This window comes from Dasypus novemcinctus, chromosome 5, assembly GCF_030445035.2.
Source record: "Dasypus novemcinctus isolate mDasNov1 chromosome 5, mDasNov1.1.hap2, whole genome shotgun sequence".
In the NCBI taxonomy this organism is placed as follows: domain Eukaryota; kingdom Metazoa; phylum Chordata; class Mammalia; order Cingulata; family Dasypodidae; genus Dasypus; species Dasypus novemcinctus.
The window spans coordinates 22,843,063-22,867,529 of NC_080677.1; the positions used below are offsets into that span (position 1 = coordinate 22,843,063).

Below are 24,467 nucleotides of genomic sequence, written 5' to 3' on the forward strand. Positions count from 1 at the left end.
GGCTGTGGAAAGACCAGCCCCCTTCTTTCCTATTGAGGGGTTAGGGTGCATCCACAAGTACCCAGCAGACCAGGCTGTGTGGGCTAAAAGCACCTGCAGTTACCCAGAGAGGCTGGGCAAACACAGTCTGTCTCTTGTCCTATTGGGGGTGGAGGTGGAGCCACAGGTGTCCAACAATCAGATTTGTGCAGCCCAAAACTGTTGCCCTGAGAGGCTGAGGCAACACCAGCCCCCTCCTATCCTGTGGGGGGACAGAGGTAGAGATGGGCTTAAAGGCACTCAACACATCTGTGTGGGCTGAAAACTCCTGCCATTTCCCAGAGAGGCTGAGGATACCCAGCTCCTCTCCTGTTCTCTTAGGGTGCTGGGATGCAGCCCCAGGTTTCTGACTATTCAGCCTGTGCCAACTGAGAGTATTTGCAGTTTCCTGGAGAGCCTGGTACAGGTCCTGCCAGCTACCTGTCTGCTGGAGGTGGGGCTGGAGCCTAGGCCAGGGCTCCAGTCCAGTCTTGGTGGAAAGAATCCCGTCCCTAACTTCACTGGATTTCAGTCAGCCAGGCTCCTCCTCATACCGGGGGCGGAGTCAAGATGGCAGCTACCAGACTCTTTCCCACTTGGACAGGCTCAGACTTTACCTGGCTCTAGGATTATACTTTAGCCAGCCAAGTCCACTAATCAGTAGGTGAGGTCAGTGGACACCTGTCTCTTCTTCCACCATTTGTGGGAAATGGAGCTTCCAACTCCAGCCACAGAATAGCTCCTGAGGCAGCTTGTGCCCCTAGAGTAGGATTGGCACCAGCCTCTGTGGCTTGACTTGCAGCTTCCCAGAGAGGTGGTGCAGGTCCCCCCCCAGCTTCCTCCCTGCTGGAGGTGGGACTGGGGTTTAGGCTAGACCTGCAATCCAACCTGGGTAGAAAGAAGCCGGTCCTTACAAGCAATATGATTTTCAGTCAGCACCACTTCCCCTTGTACCCAGGGTGGAGTCAGAATGGCAGCCACCAGCTTCCCTCTGACCTGAACAGGCTCAAAGTTTAGTTGTTCCTAGGAATCCACTAATAAGTAGTTGAACACATGCCACACCATGTTTTCCTCCCGTTTTTATAGGGGGAAATGGAACTTCCAAAACTCCAACTACAGAATATCTCCTGAGGCGGCTTGATGCCACGGGCACCAACCTTCACAACATGGAGGGCTCTACTCTCAATTCCTCTGTGCAGATGGGCAGTCTACTCCCCAGCATTCTTTTTTGATAAAAACACTTTGAAGGATAGGAATAGAGGGGAAATTTCTCAATATGATAAAGAGCATATATGAAAAACCCACAGTCATTTTCGTACTCAATGGGGAAAGCTTGAATGCTTTCCCTCTAAAATTGGGAACAAGTCAGGATGCCCATTGTCACCACTATTATTCAACCTTATGCTAGAACTTCTAGCCTGAGCAATTAGGCAAGAAAGAAATAAAAGGCATCCAAATAGAAAAAGAGGAAGTTAAACTCTCACTAGTCACAGGTGACATGATCCTATACTTAGGAAATGCTGAAAAGTCTACAACAAAGCTACTTGCGCTAGTAAATGAGTTCAACAAAGTGGCAGGATACAAGATCAATGCAAAAAAATAGCAATGTTTCTGTACACTAGTATTGAACAATCTGAGGAGGAAATCAGGAAAAAATTCCATTTACAATAGCAACAACAGGACTCATACCTAAGGATCAGTTTACCCAAAGAAGTACAGGACCTATACAAAACAATGCTAAAAGAAATCAGTGAAGATGTAAACACATGGAGATATTCTGTGTTCATGGATTGGAAGACTAAATATCATGAAGATATCAATCCTACCCATACTGATTTATAGATTCAATGCGATACCAATCAAAATTCCAGCAGCCTACCTACAGAATGAGAAAAAGTAATTACCAAATTTATTTGGAAGGGAAAGTGCACTCAAAGAGCTAAAAGCATTCTAAAAAAGAAGAGCAACATGGGAGGTCTTTCACTGATTGACCTTGAAACATACTACAAAGCTACAGTGGTCAAAACAGCATGTTGTTTATTGACAGGATATATATGGCTGACAGGGAGTTATACAGGGCATACGCCCAGGGTATATAGTAATGTCTAGATATACTCATAGTGGAAACAATTAAAAACAACAGCTGGGGGGGTACTGGGCCCCTGGCCGGGGGGTCACTGTCATGGACCCTGGGGAAGCAGCAGCAGTCCCCCAGGTGCAACGGCAAGAACCAGGAAGGAAGGAGGGCCCAACAGTGGGTTCCTGATACTAATGGCTATGCTTTTGAGCCTATACTCCTGCAATAAGAACAAGGCCTAGAGTAGCACTGTGCCTGGGAGTTTCCTCCTGACAGCCTTCATGTTACTCAAATGTGGCCACTCTCACAGCCAAACTCAGCATGTAGATTCAGTGCATTCCCCCCAGCATGAGCCTCCCTGGCACCGAGGGATCACTACCACATACCAGCTGAAGATGCAACTAGAAAATGACCTTGAATTAAAGGTTCAATACGGATCAGCAGAATATCCCTGTCTACATATAATAACATGACTTCAAAATGCTGTTTGACCTAATGTAAGGGGGAAATGGAAAGGAGAAATGAGATTATAAGGCTATGAGTCTCTAAAAAAGAGTCTGGAGGTTGTCAGAAGGAATGCCCTTATGCACAACTGAGCAGAGTCTAAGAGACAGATAAAGTAGATACAACCCCAGGTATTGGTTCTTTTGAGGGATAAAGAGCCCCACGGGTTCTATGGTCATGGCAGATGGGGTTCACTGTCATAGCAGATGGCCCTTCTTTGGAGCTGGTGTTTCTGCATGATGGAATTGGACTCGGAGGGGATCTCTTCTTACAAGACTTGCGTGCTACTTTATTGGAATTGTAGTTGGTGCTGGGGTTTAAGATATATTTAGGGGATTTGAATCTCTGGACTGATAATAAGACACCCAGGCCCAGAGCCTCAACAGACTTCAGCTCCTACACTTTGATTTATTGGACTGACCCCACTCAGCTAACATGGAGTTGAAGAAGGTCAACCACCACACCATGGAGCCTAGAGTGTCTACAACTGAAAGCAGAAGGAGTGCATCCAGTATCCATGTGGAATCTAAGCCCCCACTTGACATAGATGTGCAGTGGACACAACCAATCCAATGTCCACAGAGAAAATGTGGAATGGGTGTGGGAAGGGTAGCCATGGTAGCTGCTGGGTTTGGGGAATGGGAGGAAGAGATGAGATGTGGAGGCGTTTTCGGGACATGGAGTTGTCCTGGGTGGTGCTTCACGGACAATTACGGGACATTGTAGATCCCCCCAGGGCCCACTGGATGGAACGTGGGAGAGTGTGGGCTATGATGTGGACCATTGACTATGGGGTGCAGTGATGTTCAGAGATGTACTTACTGGGTGCAATGGATGTCTCACGATGATGGGAGAGAGTGTTGCTGTGGGGGGAGTGAGGGGTGGGGGCGGTGGGGTTGATTGGGACCTCATATTTTTTGAATGTAATTTTTAAAAATAAATAAATAATTTTAATTAAAAAAAAAAAAAACAGCATGCTGTTAGCATAAAGATAGATATATTGATCAGTGGAATAGAATGGCGAGTCCAGAAATAAACTCTCACCTCTATGGCCAACTGGTATTTGACAAACCTACCAAGTCAATGTTATTGGGACAAAACAGTCTCTTTAACAAATGGTGCTGGGAAAAAATGGATATCCACAACCAAAAGAATGAAAGCGGACCCCTATTTCACTCCATGTACAGGAATCAACTCAAAGTGGATCAAAGACCTACATAAAAGCCAGGACCATAACACTACTAGAAGAACATGTAGGGAAACACCTTAAAGACCTTGTGGTAGGTGTTGGTTTCTTGGATCTTACACGCAGAGTACAGGGATCAAAAGAAAAAATAAATAAATGGGACCCCCTTAAAAGTAAACACTTTTTCACCTCACAGGACTTTGTTAAAAGGATGAAATGGCAGCCAACTCAATGGGAGAAAATATTTGGAAATCACATATCCGATAAGATTTTAATATCCATGGTATATAAAGAGATGCCACAACTGAAAAATAAAAAGGCAAAGAACCTGATTTTAAAATGGGGTAAAATGGGAAGCATATGTGGCTCAATCCCTTGGGCACCTGCCTACTACATGGGATGCCCCAGGTTTGTATCATGGTGTCCCCAGGGAGCAGATGTGGCTCAGGCTATTGGGCACTCCGCTCTCATGTGGGAGGTCCCAGATTCGGTTCCTGGTGCCTCTTGGAGAAAGTGAGCAAAACAATGAGCAAACAGTCAAAAGAACCACCTGGGGAGGGGAAATAAATAAAGAAAAATAAAGTACACCATTATATACTAAATATATTGGGTAAACTCATAAGTTAATAACTAGAATATGGGGCATCAGAATATAGAATGAGGTTAGAGAATGGAAAGCTGAGGGTTAACCTGTGCAGAATTGGTAAAATAGTTGTTTGTTAATCTTGGGAAATGAATAGAAAAGGTGAAAGTACACCATAGTGTTGTATCTAACAGTTCTATTATATGGATATGACACTGGTTGAAAGGGAAAGTCTAAGGTCATGTATATTACTAGAAAGAAAGCTAAAAACTCTAATATGGGACTGAATAGCATGTTGAAACCTCATGTGAAATATGAATATAGGTAATACTGCATTTTTATATTGTTTTTCTTTGAAACTGAACAAATACATGTTAATGTTACAAGATATTATCAGGCAAAACAAATTATGCTAAGTGAAAGAAACCAGACACAAAGTATATTGTATGATTCCATTTATGTGAAATGTAAATATAAATCAATTTCTAAAGATGGAATTAGATTAGTGGTTATGTAGGGTTGGGAAAGGATAGAGGGATTGAGAAGTGACTGCTAAGAGATGTGAAGTTTTTCTTTTTGGAGTAATGAAATTGCTATAAAATTTTTTTGTAGTGATGTGTGCACAACATTGCATTATTACCATTAATTGTACACTTTGGATAAAGTATATGGTATGTGAATATATCTAACTAAAATTGCTTTTTAAAAAAATTCTCTTTAATGGAAGTTAATGGATCTATGCTATGGAATGTAATTTGGTAAAGTAATTGTAAAATTTCAAGAATATTTAAAATAGAGAAAAGGAAAGCTCTCTGATAATGACAGCTCCTTGTTTTTCTGGATCAAAACAACACAAACCACAAGATTCTAATGCATAGCAGTGCATTTGTATTTATAAAGTTAAGATATTCAAAGCACCTAGATGGACTACCTCCATTGTGTTAGGAAGTGAATTTTGATTTTTGTCTTTCGAGTTAGTAAACTTGTGTATCAAGGGTCACAAATTCAATGCCCATAGGGTCTGGCTAGGTGTCATAAATGATTGCAGGAAGCTGTCTGGGCACAGTAGCAAATTGGAAGCCAGACCAAAGTTATGTAACTTGAGCCACTATTTAGGTCCAGTGTTATCACATCTTTAGGTTTTTCAAGAGAAGATAGAAACATGAGTTTCTATTTTTTATTCTGTTTGGGGTGTTGTTCTTTTTGGATACTGAGATTTATGTCCTTCATAAGGTTGGGAAGTTTTCGGCCATTTCCTCAAATATATATATATATGTATGTATGTATGAATGTATATATGTATGTATGTATATTTATTTAAAAGATTTATTTATCTATTTAAAAGATTTATTTAAGACTTGTTTGTTTATTTAAAAGATTTATTTCTCTCCCATCCCCCCTGCCAGTTGTCTGCTCTCTGTGTCCATTTGCTGTGTATTCTTCTGTGTCCACTTGCATTCTTGTCAGCAGCACCAGAAATCTATCTCTTTTTGTTGCATCATCTTGCTGCATCATCTCTCTCTGTGTGTGGCACCATTTCTGGGCAGGCTGCACTTTTTTCGCACGGGACGGTTCTCCTTACGGGGCGCACTCCTTGCATGTGGCGTTCCCAATGCGTGGGACATCTGCATGGTATGAAACTCCTTGTGCACATCAGCACTGTGTGTGGGCCAGCGCACCACATGGGTCAGGAGGCCCTGGGTTTGAACCCTGCACCTCCCATGTGGTAGGTGGATGCTCTATCAGTTGAGCCAAATCCGCTTCTCCTCAAATATTCTTTCTGCCCCTTTACCGTTCTCTTCTCCTTCTGGGATACCAATAATGTGAATGTGTGTGTGTTTCACATTGTCGTTCAATTCCCTGAAACTCTGCTCCATTCTCTTCTTTTTCTGTTCTCCTGTCTTTTCCAGTTCAGATGTTCTGCCTTCAAAATCACTAATTCTGTCTTCAAGCAATTCAAATCTGCTCTGATGTGCCTCTAATGTATTTTTAATCTCATCCATCACGTCTTTAATTCCCATAATGTCGGTTACTTTTCTTTGCTGACATTCAGGTTGTTCTTTATGCTCCCTCAGTATCTTCTTAATATCCTTTATTTCTTTAGTCATATTTTCTTTAAATTCTTTGAAGTGATTTAGGAGAGTTGTGTGATTATCACTAATTAAATCCTGTATCTTTTCAGGATATTTGGTTTGTTCTTTTGGCTGGGCCATCTCTTCTGATGTCCAATATGGCTTGTAATTTTTTGCTGATGTCTAGGCATCAGAATATGTTGGTGAATTTACTCTGATGGCTAATTTCTCTTTTGTCTATTGTGGTTTTTTTTTTCACAACTCTTCTTTGATATTTGGTTCAACTTATTTTCAGTCTTTAAAATTGCCTAGCTTAAGTTTTAAAAATCAGGCCAGGAATTCACTAGTGAGGCACAGATTTTCACCCAGGGGTTGGATAGAGAGAGCAGTTTTTGTCCATGCTGTTTCCAGACCAGCCAACAGATGGTGCTAGTGAGCACATCTTTCCACGGAGGTGTTTCAGTCTTGGCTTTCCTGTGTCCCTGTGTTGAATCTCCAGATTGACTGAATTCAGTGAAAAGCAGTCTGACCTCTCCTCCTCCCACCCTTTTCCCTTGAAACAGCAGACAGGAAGATGCCTGGGAAGCAGGAGACTACATTGAGCCAGGTGTTTCACCCCAGCTTATTGTCTTGGGGGTGGGAAAGGGAGCCCCTCCCAGCCACCATGTGCACTTGGTAACTCGTGTTTCTAGAGTATTTTATTTTTTGCAGATCTCAAGTTGTCAAAACAAGAATGGAGAGGAGAAAGCAAGCCTTCCCTCTCCCTCAATGACCTGATTTTCTTTTTAGCAAACAACAAACCTTTCACGGGTACCCTAAAGTTATTTGATTTTTTTAAAAGATTACTTTGATTTTAATACATTCCATCCTGCCTTTGTACGTTGGGTTAGAGAAGTAGGGCAATTTCTTAACCTAATAGCAAGAAAGGATTTTCTTTCAGATAAGAGATGGAAACATCCCAATCAGATTGTTTGTCCTTGGAAGACTGGAATAACCTTGATGACTCATTGAAACAATGCTTTGTTGATTTACCTTTAAAAACTTGCCTAACATGTTCATTCTCAGGTTCTTAACAGTCTTTCCTACAAAACAGCTTGAATAGCTTTTTCCATTGTAGGTGGGAAAAGAAGTCTACCTACCTACCCTCCTAAGCTGTTTATAAATAGCAGTTACTCTCTCATTTTCCTACTCACCGTTGTATACACCGAAACTACCCCCAAACCTGACAACACAGAAATATGGGAGGGGAGAACTGGCCTACAAAGCTTTTAATTTTTTGCCACCTGGCTCATGCTGACTTTTCCAAAGTCAACTCTGTACTCCCATAATGCCTTATGCAAACATCTGTCATAACATTGACCACACCGTTATCCTTAGTTTCCTGTTTGTCTTCATCACAGGACTGAGCTCCTAGACTAAAGTGTATTTTATTTACTTCAGCTATTCCCAGAATCTAGCATAATTCTTGGCACCAAATAAATGAGCTTTCCAGGGCCTGGCCAGCCTAGGAATCCTATAATCATGTCAAACCAAGTTATATTTCACTTTCTTTGGTTTCTCTATGCTGTTGACAATATTCCCTGTTGCTTGGACTGCCTTCTGTTTCCTCTAATTCCCTCATTTGTTACCTTTTCTCTGTAATCTCACAACACTTTATGCATACCTCCATCAGAGTATTACTACATTATATCTGTTTGTTATCTCTACCAGTCTAATGGTAGGAGAAGCACTTAGATTCTAAAATAAGAAAACAATTAAAGTAACAGTGATGGGCCCATAGAGGGAACCATAAAGATGAATGAGTAAACGAGTTAATGATTGAATGACTAGGTGAATGAATGGTATGCTAGAAACTTAGTGATGTACTTTAGAAACAGAAGATCCAAATTCACGGTCCAAGGGGCTGTTCAGCCTGCTTATAGATTGTTTGGCCAGCACAGTGTTTTTTTAAAACATTGGAATATAAAGATGCCCTACTTTTGCTTCCCAGGTGTCTTATATACACAATGGTTACTGCTTCTAGCTGAAGGTATTCTAGTGTGTGACCTCTGCCAGTGTCCACCAGGACGTGGCTCCTTACATCCCATAAGAGGCCTAATGATCTGATAACCACAAATCTTTATATTCCTAATACGCTACCAAGAAGTAATAGCCATCATTGAAAAATCCATTCAGTATTTGGAATTTTGCTTTTCATTCTGAGAATCTCAAAGTACCAGAATAAATCCGTATGTGTGTGCATGCCTGTGTGCCTATTGTGTTTATCTGAAGTAAGCACTTTCAAACTGTTCTGAGGAACACTGAATGGGAAAAGGGGGCCATATAAGTTTTGAAGCAAAATATTACATTCATTTCCAAGATTTACCATACACGGCACCATAATAAAGGCTCAGAAATCTTTTGACTTTGTTTCATACAGTTTTTTGCAAACTTTTTTGACCATGGAACCCTTAAAAAAATACCTAGTTGACCATTTTTCCACAAGAAACATTTTAGAAAACATGGGCTTAAAGAAAAGGACTGGTGAGTGGATGTGGCTCAAGCATTTGGGCACCTGCCTCCCACATGGAAGATCCTGGGTTCAGTTCCTGGTGCCTCCTAAAGAAAACAAGCAAGACAATGCGCTGAAGCGATGGTCTGACACAATGAGATAACACAATGAGACACAACAAGGAGCAAAACAAGAAGGGAGCAGATATGGCTCAAGCGATTGGGTGCCTCCTTCCCATAATGGAGGTCCTGGGTTTGGTTCCCAGTGTCTCCTAAAAAGAAGATGAGCAAACAGACACAGAGGGAAGACAGCAAGTGTGAAGAATGAGGGGGGTGGGGAGAAATAAATAAACCAATCTTTAAAAAAAAAAGAAGAAAAGGACTATATGATCTAAGAGTTGTTTGATATTTGGGAGGAAAACTTCTAGATTTTAGTGTTTTCTGAAAAGGAAGAAATGGAGGGTTAGATATTTATTAGTAAGGCAGGAAAACATTTCCTTGAGTAAAAAATATTGGAGGGAAAATCAGTTACCTTAGATTCTAAAATTAAAACCCAGCTGTTATAGGACGCCCAAGGGTTCAATACCCAGGGCCTCCTGGCTCATGTGGTGAGCTGGCCCAGGTATAGTGCCACTGTGCTCAAGGCGGAGTGCTAGCCCATGCAGGGATGCCCCCTGCATAAGGGTGCCCCCTGTGCAAAGAGTGGCCCCTGCGCAAGGAGAGCTGCCCCACGCGAAACCGCAGCCCGCCCAGGAGTGGTGCCACACACACGGAGAGCTGATGCAGCAAGATGACATAACAAAAAGACACAGATCTATCTCAGTGCCGCCTGATGAGAATACAAGCAGACACAGAAGAACACACAATGAATGGACACAGAGAGCAGACTTTTGGGGGGGGGGGGGGAGAGAGATAAATAAATAAATCTTTTAAAAAAAAACCAAAAACCCAGCTCTGTTCTTCTAAAACTTAAGTTTGTATATAGTCACATGGGAAACATTATATATTCTCTGTCTCTATCTCTCTCCCTTTCCTCCTCTCAACCCTGTGAGGTAAGTAGAGCAAGGATTTTCATCTCCATTTTGCCAGTAAAGAAACTAAACTTGATAAAGGTAAAATGGCATACATAAGATCACACAAACAACAGATGGTAGGGCCCTAACATAAAACCAGGTCCCCTGACTAGTCTTTCCAGTCATCACCCTCATATCGTGTTAGTGTCCCCGCTGTGTATAGTTTTTCACTAAGTAAAAACTGCATTTGAGAAAGGTGATACTTTTTTAGCACATGACTGTTGAAGTGGCTTGGGATTGATGGTCAGATTTCCAGATTGCTAAACAATAAACAAGATCCCCAGGTAAACAGAAAGTAGATCATTCAAGAGAATGTTGAGTTGTGTTTTTTTTTTTTTTTTCAGAAAATTTGTTATATTCTCCAAGACAACACTGAAAGTTTTATACAGAGAAAGTTTTCATTTTTCTGGATTAATAGTTTAAATGTTACATGGTGCTATTTGATTACTTTTTTAACAGCTTTATTGAGTTATAATCCACATACCTTATGATTCACCCATTTCAAGTGTAGAGTTCAATTATTTTAAAATATATTGAGTTATGCAGCCATCTCCACCAATTCCAGAACATTTTTGTCACCCCCAAAAGAAACCCTGTACTCATTAGCAGTCACTCGTTCTTTCCCCCTAACCCACTAGCCCTAGACCACCACCAATCTCTTTCTGTATGGATTTACCTATTCTGGACATTTAATAGAAATGGAAACATACAATGTATGGTCTTCTGTGATTAGCTTCCTTGATTTGGCATAATATCTTCAAGGTTTATCCATGTTGCAGCATAAATCAATAATTCATTTCTTTTTGTGACTGAATAATATTCCATTGTATAGATATACTATGGATTTATTATTTATCCATTAATCAGTTGAAGCATAGAAGTTTTTAATTTCGATGAAGTTCACCTTAATCAATTTTCTTCTTTTGTTATTTATGCTTTTGGTGTCATATCTTAGAAACCATTACCTCATAATCCAAGGTGGTGAAGATTGATGCCTATGTTTTCTTCTATGAGCTTTATAACTTTGGCTCTTAGACTTGGGTCTTTGATACATTTTGAGTTCATTTTATGTATATGGTGTAAGGGAGGGATCCAACTTCATTCTTTTGAATGTAGATATCCAATTGCCCCAGCACTATTTGTGAGAAGACTTGATTACTCTTATTTCAACTGAGGAAAATAAAAGTGCTTTATGACCATGAGATTGCAGTGCTGTGAACCATTAGGAATAATGTTGTTCTGTTTTGTGTAGCATTATACATGACTAAGAGAGAAATAAGACCGTTTCCTTCACAAAGAATTGCAAATTGCTCCTTTTGCATTTATTTCCTTTTTGCTCTGAGTTTCAGCTCTTGGAAAATCAATTTTTTTGATGCCTGTAAGATACAGAAAAGTATTAAAAATAGTATCCTCTTTTCTATAAAGAGGAAAGATTAAGAATCGATTCGGGGGGGAGGAGGTGGGGCTGCGGGGACCGGAGCAGTGCCCAGCGCAGTGGCAACAGTGGATGATGGCTGCAGCCAGGGCGGCGGACCTTCAGCTGATGTTCACAGTGGGGCTGAGCGCAAGGGTGTTTAAAGAAAAAGAAGATTACATAAGTTGTTTGTAACTAGTGGATTTTCTTGGTGCTCCAGGTGTCCTTCAGAAAAGGACACAAACTGAGAAGTCCTGTGGGTGTTGTTACCATTCTACAAAAGCTACTTAAGGAATATGTTGCTGAGAAAATCCTGCCTTGTGGATGAAAACAAGCCTTTCCATACCTTCGTCTTTGGTCAGTACAAAAGAATATGGTTTTATATCACAATTGAAGTTCCAGCTTCTTCCATTTTGAAGGTGACTCATTTTTTCTTGCTCTGACTGCTAAAGGTTTTATTATTATTATTATTTAGGAGGTATCAGGGATTGAACCCAGGACTTTGTACTTGGGAAGCAGCCCTCAGCCACTGTGCTAAGTCTGCTCCCCTCACCAAAGATTGTTTTTCCTGATATTTTTTTCCCTATGCCAAGGATGACTCCCTCATCTATTTGCTCGTTGTTTGCATTCATCTGCTTCTTGTATTTGCTGGTTGCCTGCTTGTTGTTTTTTGCTCATTGCTTTTTTTTTTTTTGGTAGGAGGCACTGGGAACTGAACTGGGAGCCTCCCATGTGGGAGGCAGGTGCTCAACTGCTTGAGCCACATCTGCTCCCTGCTCGTTTTGTTTTTGCTCATTGTCTGCATATTGTTTGCCTTCATTAGGAGGCACTAGGAACCAAACCCAGGACCTCCCATGTGGGAGGCGGGCACTCATCTGCTTGAGCCACATCCGTTCCCTATGCCAAAGATTTTAACCCAGAGAAATATGCCACCTTTACTAAGGATATTTGTGTAGAAGGTACCTGAAACGTGGGAGCCCAGTTAAAATTATGGAGAGTTATATTGAAGTTCTCAAAAAGGTAAGATGCCAGAGCAAAGAAAATAGCTCTTTCCTTAGCAAAGACTTTGGTGCCCGAAAGGTGTATTTTGCAGGTTCCAACAAAGACATCTATCCTAGTTTGGTATGGAAACTGTTACCTTACACATGGAACTGATGCTAGAGAAGAGAGTTGTCATCTTTCATGCAAGAATAGATGCTGTCAAGGAGTTTACCAGGACTCTGTCCACCCTGGTATGGCATCGCCAGGATTGGACCATACTTCACTCATATGTGCACTTTAGCGCTGATGAGCTGGATGCCCTGCAGCTGTGCTCAGGTTACACTGCTGGATTTATATATGTTGAAGTGCACAGCAGACCTGATCTCTAGAACATTTTTGTAAATCTGGCAGAGAGCGAAATTGCCATTGTGCCACTTGCTAAAGAGGCCATGACAATGAGCATACTGCATAAAGAGATTGGTCAGCTAATTGTTAAGTCTGCAGAAGATCCAGAGAAATCAGACAGCCAAGTTATTAAGGGTATTTCCCTAAAAGCAAAAGAAATCTATGCCAGCCTAGCACCATTTACATATCTTTCAGAAAAAGGAGAAAAGCCAGCACTTGATCTAAAGCACTAAAGGAAAATCGATTTCCACCAGCAACAGAAAACTTCCTTTATCATCTAGCAGCAGCTGAACAAATGCTGATAATCTGTGAGACAAAATGTATTGCTGATTGATGGAAAGCTCATCCTTCACTATGAGTTTCTACTATGTAAAATACTGAAAATAAAAAGAAAATGTCATATTTTAAATGATTTATTTGAAAGTATTGAAAATTGAAAAAAAACTCTAGAACATACATGGAAACACTTCTAATTTTCTCCTATCTAGTTAGTTTTTTGCCTGTTGTCAGTGTTCGACAAAATCCACCATAGCTACTACAAATAATGGTTATTGTTGGGTTTTTTTTTTTTTTTTTTGGAGGTACCAGGGCCAGAGATTGAACCCAGGACCTTTTTTGTGGGAAGCTGGCACTCAACTGCTGAGCCACACTGACTCCCCTGAGTTGGTTTTTTCATTTGTTTTGCTTGGGGTTTTTTTGTTTGTTTGTTTTTAGGAGGCACTAGGAACTGAACCCAGAACCTCTTGTGGGAAGCAGGAGCTCAACTGCTTGAGCCACATCTGCTGCCCAGGTAATGTTTTGGGTTTTGTTTTTAAAGACTTATTTATTTCTCTTCCCCCCACTACCCCCTGTTGTTTTCACTTACTGTCTGTTCTCTCTGGCCATTCATTGTGTGTTTTTCTGTGTCTGCTTATCTTCTCTTTAGGCAGCACCGGAAAGTGATCCTGGGACCTTCCAGAATGAGAGAGAGGTATTTAATCTCTTGCGCCACCTCAGCTCCCTGGTGTGCTGCATCTCTTGTTATCTCTCCTCTGTGTCTCTTTTGGTTGCATTGTCTTGCTATGCCAGCTCTCTGAGCGGGCCAGCACTCCTGAATGGGCAAGTACTCTGCGTGGGCCAGCATTCTGTGTGGGCCAGCTTGCCTTCACCAGGAGGTCCTAGGAATCGAACCCTGGTCCTCCTATATTGTAGATGGGAGCCCGATCACTTGAGCCACATCCGCTTCCCCCCAGATAATGTTTTAAACAGCCTGATGTCCTGGAATAAGGGGAAAGCTCTGTCAAGTTCTCATGCAAGTCATAGCAAACCCAAAAGTCTTCATTATTATAACTTCCAGTTCCATTGTATAGCTATGAGGTAATGGTTTATTTTCAGAAAACTGTGAAATTTTGCTTTGTATTCTTCTACGAAAAATTTTAATTCATCATGAGGAATTCTGTTCTCTGAACCAAAGTACTAAGTTTTCTTCAGAACTGTCTGAAAAAGCATTCAAAAGACCCTACTGTTACACTTTCTTGTAAAATAAAAAAAGCTTTTTTGACCTTTGAACATTTTGCTTATATTATGAGGTTTTTGCATAGATTTTATTCTTAAATAGACAACTTTAATAATCCATATTTAAACTGTCACAGAAGTAAGCACTTGGCAAACATAAGCCACTAATACCCTTCAGTTAACTCTGTTGTTAGCAATATTCTTTTGAAAAAGATGCCAGCCCTTATGTGGTAGAATAACATAAGCAACCCCATTTTGAATAAAACATATCTGTATGACTGAATGAGTGACTTTGTATAAGAGGTAAGAGCATGTGAGACCTAACTGTTTGCATGTGCCAAAGACCAGAGAATATCTTCAGACAACTTCAGTAAAAGCAATTTGGCCATATATGACGGGAACTGTTCTTGTTTAGTTATTTACCTTTTTCATAGTTGGAGACCTTAAACTTACCAAATAAGCATGGATATCTAAATTATGTACTTGCTATTTTTCTTTTTGTACTTGCTGTGTTGTTATGTGTATTCGTATTATGAAAGACTATTTTTCATTAAAATAATACTCATGTCCTTAAAAACCTTACCTAGAAAAACGTTTGCCTTTGTTGGCTCTTTCCTTGATTCTTGGTGTTTGACATTTGTTAAACAAAAATAAATAATAGCTTTTTCCTCTCCTTCCTTGGGTGGAGGCAGGAGGGAATCTGAAATGAGATGATGTTTACTGAGGCAAATAACAATAGACTCTACACCAAGATATTATGTGATTCTCTTGGGGTAATGAGATTATGGCTGATTTTAATTTTCTCCTTTGTATTTTATGAGTTTGTGATTTTACTTTGAAAATAAGAGGATAAAAGTTTACATTTTATAGGAAACCCCACACTACTTTTAATGGCTGTATAATATAATATTAAGTTAATTTACCATACTTTAACAGTTAACTGCCAAATTTTGAAATAATAAACAGTATTGTCATCAAATGGTTAAATATAAATCTTTGTCTTAGTTACCTATTTCCAAGTCTCACTAGTAGCATATGTGTCACATTTCACTGCAACTATAGCAAATTAGAATGCTTTTAATGTCTTAATTTTTGTAATATATTAGTCAGAAATCATATTTCATTGTCATCTGGATTTGCATCTCTTAAGTACTGAGGTTTATGATTTTTTAATGCTTTTCCACTGTTTTTTTCCTCTGACTTATCTGTTCATATTCTTTTCTTGTTTTTCTGATGAGCTACAGGAGTACTCATTGTCTTAGTGTTCACTTTTCATGTCCCTGAAGTTAAGAGGTTTCATAAGGAAGTAGAAGTTCTAACACAAAAACATGTGCTGATGAAGCGACTCAATCATTATCACTCAGCATCCCATCTCTCATAATACTTGAACTTATCCCCTACCCATCCAACCACTATCTCTGTCTCTATGCATTTGGTACTGTAATGCAGATAGATTGTGAAGTGATTTCTTGAGACTAAGGAAGGATATTAGACATCTGCATCATCATTGGCAAATCTGATTTGGATCAGTTGAAAAATGGATGAAGAAAAAAATAGAGTTGATGATAGGATTGGTACTTCAAAAAAGAATGACTGAACATGCATACTATTTAATGTTGAATATTAAGATAAGCCTTTGGGACCATCATTGTAGCTTCCATACAGTATTGCCACCATAATGGTGCCATGAAAATGAAGATGAAATGAAAGAAGTAATGTTGTGCTATCTTGTCATTTTAATCGAGAAATTGTATCTCCCCTCCCCCCAAAAAACAATATTTTTATTCATTCTTTGATGGACCTAATAATTAGTACATTGGTATAAATGTCTCCTAAATGTTAAATTGGCAAGATAAGTATACTTATCAGCCAAAGGGTGCTGATGCAAAATATCAGAAATCTGTTGGCTTTTATAAAGGATATTTATTTGGGGTAGAAGCGTACAGTTACCAGGCCATAAAGCATAAATTACTTCCTTCACCAAAGTCTGTTACCATGTGTTAGAGCAAGATGGCTGCCAATGTCTACCAAAGTTTAGGCTTTTTGGGTTACTCTCTTCCTGGAGTTCTGTTTCTCTCCGGACTCAGCTGCTCTGGTCTCTCCACAAGGCCACCTGTAGACTCTCAGGAGAACGGCTCTGTCTCTCTCTCCTCGGGGCTTCTGCCATGTCTAAGGAGCCATCTGTATTCCTCTGTGTTCTTCTGTGTGTTCACTTCCCAGGCTTCAGCTCAAAAACTCCATCTATTCTGCCATGTCATTTTCTCTTTGAGTCCCCACCCACCAAGGGCATGGGAACTCAATGTCCTACTGACGTGGCCCAATCAAAGCCCTAATCATAATTCATTCATGCCTAGAGGAAATGACCAGTTTACAAACATAATCCAATATTTCTTTTTGGAATTCATCAATAATATTAAATTGCTACAGTAGGTTTTGATATTTATGGGGTACTTTTTAAGCATACATCCCCAATCAAGTCTTTGGGTCCACCATTGTGAATATGTGCACTCTGATAATCCTTTTTTCCCCACTGAGATGGCTCCCTCATCTGTTTGCCTATTGTCTTGCTTATTGTTTTTTGCCTATTGTCTGCTCATTGTTTTGTTTTGTCTTGTTTTTGCTCAAAGTCTGCTCATTATTTGTCTTCTTTAGGAGGCATCAGAACTGAACCTGGGATCACCCATGTGGGAGGCGGGCATTAAATTGCTTGGGCCACATCTGCTCCCTGATATCCCTCTACTAGTCCCAATTATCTGTGATAACAAGGACTACCTGTATTTGTGTTTTCTTATTTCTCTAGACTATTTTATATCTGCTATCAGAAATCATAACCAGATAATCACATTTTCCTATTGAATAAGCATATGCCTGGAAAAGATGATTTTATCTGAAATTAAGTACATACTTAAAACAACTTACTAGCAGAAATTATTTTAGAAAGTTTCTTTAACTTTTCTTAGGTCTAAATATCAGTGCAATATATAAAGTACCACCCATTTTACTTCTGTAGCTCTTAAGGCCAAATTCCTCATACTCTTCTCACTCTGTGTGAAGTATGGATGCTGCTTGGACATTAAAAGGGTGTATGCAAAACATCTTTGCTATTTGCTAAAGTGGGTTTTTTATTATGTGCTAAAAGGAAGCGGATGTGGCTCAAGTGATTGGGCTTCTACCTGCCACATGAGAGGTCCCAGGTTCAGTTCCTGGTGCCTCCTGGAGAAGGTGAGCTGGAGCAGTGGGCAGGTGCAGCAAGCTGATGACACAACAAAGAGAAACAGCAAACCAGGGAGGTGAGGTGGCTCAAGCAATCGAGCACCTCTGTCCCACATGGGAGGTTCCAGGTTAGGTTCTTGGTGCCTCTTAAAGAGAAGATGAGTAGACACAGAGAGCACACAGTAAATGGACACAGAGAGCAAACAGCAACTGCAAAACAATGGGTGGGGGGGAATTATGTGCTAATATGTGTTTTAATTATTCTAGTCATCACAGGAATATATCAGCCTCTGAGGTCCTTATGCTGTATTTGCCATTCTCTGGAATTCTCAGATTTTACTGTTGAATCACAATCACCTGGGCATCTTGTTAAAATGGAGATTCTGACTCAGTTGTCTTGGGGATGCTGTATTAGTCAGCCAAAGGGGTGCTGATGCAAAACACCAGAAATCTGCTGGGCATTATAAAGGGTAATTATTTGGGGTAGGAGCTTACAGTTAGCAGGCCATAAAGCATAAGTTACTTCCCTCACCAAAGTCTATTTCCACATGTTGGAGCAAGATGGCTGCTGACATCTGTGAGGGTTCAGGCTTTCTGGGTTCCTCTGGGCTCACCTCCTCTGTTTCCTTCACAAGGTCAGCTCTAAACTATCAGGCAAATGGCTCTGTCTCTGTCCTCGGGGCTTCAGCTTAAGACTTCAGCATCAAACACCAACATCAAAACTCCAACATTAAGAACCTTCAACTCTGTCCTTTGCCATGTCTTTTATCTGAGTATCCCCACCCACCATGGGGTGGGGACTCAATGCCCTAATGATGTGGCCCAATTAAAGCCCTAATCATAATCAGGCCCAGATACAGATCAGATTACAAACATAATTGAATATCTGTTTTTGGAATTCATAACCATATCAAACTGCTACAGATGGTGTAGGACCAAAATTCTGCATTTGAAACCAGCTCCCAGGTAATGCCAATACTGCTGACCTTGGATCAGACTTTGAATATGAGTTTTAGGAACAGAAGCCAGGCAAAGCCTATTGAGGCCCTTTCTTCTTATGATATCTTTATGATAAATGCCTAGTTCATTAGTAATGTATGTTTTTCCCTTGGAGACATATATGTTGAATTACAACTTACAGTATGTGAGCTTTTCTGTGGCTTTTGTATCATGCAAGTTTTCTGCAGTGGAATTTATTAGGTTGGTGCAAAAGGAATTGCAGTTTCGTACCATAAATTTTAAATCATAACTAGGCTAAAACACACCTTTATTAATCAAAATAGGAATGATTACAATCAACACATTTTTGCCAATGAGAAATAAGTTTGTTCCTGTAGCATAAAAATCTGTGCTTCAGGATTTGATGAATTCTTGGAAAGCATTTTCTGCATCCTGCTGGTTGTTGAAACGTTTTCCCTGCAAAAAGTTGTCAAGATGCTTGAAGAAGTAGTAGTTGGTTGGCAAGAGGTCAGGTGAATATGGCAGATGAGGCAAAACTTCATAGCCCAATTCATTCAACTTCTGAAGCATTGGTTGTGAAGAAGAATTGGGCCCTTTCTGTTGACCAGTCCTGGCTGCAGGCATTGCAGTTTTTCAGTGCATTTCATTGATTTGCTGAGCTTACTTCTCAGATGTAATGGTTTCACCAGATTCAGAAAGCTGTAGTGGATCAGACCAGCCGTGACCATGACCCTTTTTGGTGCAAGTTTGACTTTGGAAAGTGTTTTGGAGCTTTTTCTCAGTCCAGCCACAGAACTGATCATTGCTGGTTGTCGTATAAAATACACTTTTCATTGCACATCACAATCCAATCGAGAAATGGTTCCTTCTTGTTGTATAGAATAAGAGGAGACAGCACTTCAAAATGATTTTTAAAATTTTCGGTCAGCTCATGAGGCACTCACTCACCACGCTTTTTCACCATTCCAATTTGTTTCAAATGCCAAATGACCATAGTATGGTTGACGTTGAGTTCTTTGGCAACTTCTCGTGTAGTTGTAAGAGGATCAACTTCCACGATTGCTCTCACTTGGTCGTTGTTAACTTTCGATGGCCAGCCACTACATTGCTCGTCTTCAAGGCTCTCATCTCCTTTGCAAAACTTCTTGAACCACCACTGCACTGTACGTTCATTAGCAGTTCCTGGCCAAATGTGTTGTTGATGTTGTGAATTGTCTTGCTGCTTTATGACCCATTTTGAACTCAAATAAGAAAATTGCTTGAATTTGCCTTTTGTCTAACATCGTTTCCATAGTATAAAATAAATATAAAATAAACAGCAAGTAATAAGTCATTAGCAAAAAACCATAAAGCAAGAAATGCACATTAAAATGATGTATAATATAGCCTCATTTATTTAAGAATGTATGCCAGTGTATACTATAACCTATGCTTAGTGGCAGAATGTATGCCAGTGTATACTATAACCTATGCTTAGTGGCAATGCTCCAAATGTGCTCATCAATTGCAATGAATGTACCATACTAATGAAAGAAGTTGTTAATATGGGGAGGAGTGGAAAGTGTGGGGAGTGGAGCATATGAGAATCCCTTATATTTTTTTGTGTAACATTTTGTGTAACCTAAGTATCTTTTTAAAAATATATATTTTTTAAAAAAAGAATATGCGAATATCAAATGACAAATTTCAACAATACAAAACCACAATTTTGCACCAACTTAATACAAAGAACGGCAACATACAGAAGGTAAAGATGATATAGGAGTAGATGCAGTATTAGTAGTAGTCATCAACGTGTTTTGACTACTTAATATGTCCTGGACACTGAACTTTTTACAGATTAACTCACTTCTCAACAAAATCATGAAGTTGACATTATTATTGTTAATAACTAAGTAGCAAGTTTAGTGATTTTTTGTTCATGGTTCCACAACCCGGGCCAGTCTGACTCCAGAGCTGGTACCTTTAATCTCTTACTACGTGAATTTTCTAGCTTCTTTCACAATTCAGTAAAATATATTTGAATTTTCTAGATCCTTTCCCAAAAGGTCTTTGAAGAACATTTCTTTTCCCTTACATTTTTCTTTCTTTTAGACACAGGGGTTCTCCTTCCCATAGATACTGATGATCTGAAATTCGTGACCATTTCTTTTTAGTCTTCCATTTTGCATATGAGTGTTTAGAGAAAAACATCTCAACTTTCATATTCCATTGATGTGAACATTTATGATGAATGAAAAGTAGACAGAATGCTGCCCTGAATGAAAGATGAGAGTATTCTTAATAACATGAGGCTTTTTTTTTTCTGTGCAAGAGTAATCTGGGAAAGTCAGATTTTGTGGGATTGTCACAGAAGACTGGTTGATTCTTTTGTGTGTTCTTAAAAATTGTTTTGTTTTGTTTTGTTTTTAATGAAGTGGTAATTGTAATCTAGTGAGTAGTCTGGAGACATACCTTATACTCTGAAATCTCCTGCTAAACCACTAAAATGATCTTAGTTTTCATTTTAAAAACAATTTATTGAAGTATATCATTTATACATGAACAGGCATGAACATACGTAAACAGTAAGTGTACAGTAAAATTTGTGAACTTACAAAACAAACATGCATGATATCATACAGGGCTCCCATCGCTAAATGATCTTAGAGAAGCCAGGGAACCTCTCTGTCCTAGTTCTCACCCTTTCAGATGTTGGCAATATATACAGAACTTGAACACCTCTATCCTTCACATGTTGAGGAGAAAGGAGCAGAGGGAGAGAGTATTTCTGAGTAAACAGGTTTTTGTAAAAATGAACAAAAGATGTTTGGGATTAGAAGAATGTGTTCAGTCACAGTTTACTTTGGAAATCAAGAAACACAATATAGATCATGATCAATAAAACATAACTGTCTGGTAATACATCTCAGTATGAGGCTATTCTCATTATCTTTGTTTCTTTTACAGTCCATAAATATTATGGAACTGACTTTACAGAAATACGGAAGTTATGAAAAATTTGAACAGGCCACTGGTGGCAGCCTGCTATCTAAAACTCGCATCTGGAGTCATGTCAGGAAGTACATGATGAAAGAAGGCTGCCTGGGTGAGGTATGAATCACAAGTGAGCACGAGGGGTTGACCTGTGGCGTTTTAACTCTCAGTTGGTGCCACATGATTTTTTTTCCTGCAGGTTTTGATTTCTCAACCCTATTTTTCCCTTCTTTAAGATTGAGGTAAAATCTGTATAACATAAAACTAACCGTTTTCCAACTGTATTTAATGCACTGAATTTGTCACCCTGATTCCCCACTAAATACTGGAAGCCTAAGGCCCTGTTGCATAGAATTGTTTGGTTGCATCCAGTTTCTTCCCATTTTCCTTCTTTTCTAACTGCTATTTTTGTATAACTTGTAGGATTATGTGAATTGTTTTATTGGGATTATTAATGGAGAGATTTGCCCCAATGGCCCCCCTTAGTAGTCATCCCAAAATAAGGCTTGGCACCTACCTACAACAAACAGGACTCCAGCTCCTATACTTTCCTTTGCATCATTTTAACCAGGGGGCTATATTTCAGAGCACAACAGAAGTACAATTTTAAGGCCCCTTTATCTTCCTCAGCACAGCCATCTACTTTCCTTACAACCCAATAAAAGTCCTTGGGTTCTCAAAGGCTCAAAATTATAAGACTCAAAAAAGATTGGCCCTACACTTTATCTTTTTGGTGTCTGGGAGATTCAAGGTGGTTGTAAACAAAAAGAAAAGTATTGATTTATGGGCCCAATACGTATTTTTATTCTCCTCTGTTCCTTAGATTGTAGTTCATCTCACTGAGGATCTGCTTTCTCGAGCTTCAATGACAGTAGTAAATGGATGTCCGACTTTGACCATCAATGTTTCCACTGCACGTGAGCACTGGCTGGAGGGAATGCTGAGGCATGAAATAGGTAGAGGTGACCCTTTTCCATTTTTGCATTTGTAATATCAGGAATTTGCTTCAAAAGAAATGTTCTTTTAAAATGGGTAGTTTCTTAGTCTTTGGCTGAAAGTCATGAGGTTGGAAGTTTCATGTGGACTAAAGCTAATATATTAATATTGCATTTCAAGTTAGGTTAATTTAGAGGGCACTATTTTGGTGTATTCAACTTGGAGAGTCAATTAACTCCTCTGAATTTCAGTTCCCCCATCCTAAACTGAAGAAGTTGGATTAAGTGATCACTAAGATTCTTCACAAATCTCAAGCCCTACAATTCTTCCATTTAGAAATGTAAATCGTTATACCTCCTCTAATGAGACATGTGATCCTTCTGAAGGCAGAGTACTGTTTCAAACCCAAAAGGCTTTAAGTTCATGTCATTTTCTACTTCATTTTGATTTGGAGACACATGTCAATTTGGTTTTACTACTGTTGAAGGAGTATTTTTTTAAGAAGAATTAAAACAAGAATGGTGTTTCTTGTTGCTCATGTGCATTTTCTCTCTATAGGCACACATTATTTTCGAGGTATTAACAACCTCCAGCAGCCATGGAACAGTTGGACTGGCCGTAAAAAACATGATCTAAAGCCAAACAACCCCACAGAGGAAGGACTAGCAAGTATACACAGTGTCCTGTTTAGAAAAGACCCCTTTTTGTGGAGGGCTGCCCTCCTCTACTACACTGTTTATCGAGCTAGCCAACTGTCTTTTTGTGAACTCTTCAGAGATATTGGAAAGTTTGTCAAAGACCCCAATACAAGATGGGATTATTGCGTACGAGCCAAGAGGGGATGGACTGATACTTCCCAGCCAGGTGGGTGTCCCATGACTGTAGATTCCCTGACTTATTGTGTACTTGTCTAGTGATTTGGGCTACACCCGACTCCTAATCAGAGAATTCACTCACTATACAAAATCCTTTGTTAGCATGTGCTAGTTTCCCCAAATGACATTTTCATAGCATTATTTTTTTCTCAACTCATTTTGAAAAATTTCAAAGCTGCAGAAATGTGGAAAGAATAGTAGAATGAACATTCCCTTCACCGAGATGCACCAATTGTTAACATTTTGCTATTTTTGCTTTCCCTTTGACTTTTTTCAAAAACCGCTTTAAGCTATAATTCAGTGGTTTTCAGACTATTCAGAGTTAAGCACCATTACCACAGTCTATTTTAAAACATTTGCATTACACCAAAAAGAATATCTATTGGCAGTCACTCCCCATATCCCCCCAAACTCCCATTCCTAGGTAACTACCAATCAGTGTTCTGTCTTTATGGATTTGCCTGTTCTGGACATTTCATTTACATGGAGTCATATAAAATGTGGTCATTTGTGACTGGCTTCTTTCACTGTGTAATGTGTTCAAGGTTCATCCATATTGTAGTAAATATCAGTCCTGTGGTCCTTTTTATTGCCAAATAATATACCTCATTTTATTTATCCATTCACCACTTGATTGACAGTTGGGTTCTTCCCACTTTTTGCCTATTGCAGATAATGTTGCTATGAACATTTATGTCCAAATTTTTGTGTGGATATATTGTTTTCCTTTCCAAGCTGCTAAATCAAATACCATACAATAAGTTAACTTAAACAATGGGAATTTATTGGCTCACACTTATTTTTTTTTTATTTTTAAAAATTTTAAAATAAACTTTAGATTACATAAGTGCTACATAAAAAATACAGGGAATTCCCGTATGTCCCCTCCCCCTCCCCCTCCTACACTTTCTCACATTAGCAACATCTTTAGTTAGTGAGGTACATTTGTTTCAATTGAACACATATTGAAGCATTGCTGCTAACTGTGGACTATAGTTTACATTATAATTTACACTCTGCCCCGCACAACTGTATAGGTTATGACAAATTATATAGTGGCCTGTATCCGTCATTGCAGTGTCATGCAGGACAATTACAGTGTCCTGAAAATGCCCCCATGTAGTTCCTATTCTTCCCTCTCCCTCCCCTCAGAACTTCTGGTGGCCACTGCCTTTATATCAATGGTAAAAGTTCTTCCATTGCTAGAATA

The 24,467-nt window shown here is 39.6% G+C and overlaps 1 protein-coding gene and 1 pseudogene across 3 annotated transcripts in view; both read left to right on the top strand.

The window, feature by feature from the left end:
- The window catches only part of MATCAP2 (microtubule associated tyrosine carboxypeptidase 2), a 99,960-nt gene that overhangs the window by 56,991 nt on the left and 18,502 nt on the right, over positions 1–24,467 (top strand). For all 3 annotated transcript variants that reach the window (XM_012523602.4, XM_004454260.5, XM_004454259.5), the window contains 3 exons: positions 21,420–21,563; positions 22,270–22,402; positions 22,941–23,246. In XM_012523602.4, the coding sequence (XP_012379056.2) occupies positions 21,420–21,563; positions 22,270–22,402; positions 22,941–23,246 (583 nt within the window). The remainder of the gene's footprint in view (positions 1–21,419; positions 21,564–22,269; positions 22,403–22,940; positions 23,247–24,467) is intronic.
- Positions 8,942–13,137, top strand: LOC139438949 (putative DENN domain-containing protein 10 B; annotated as a pseudogene).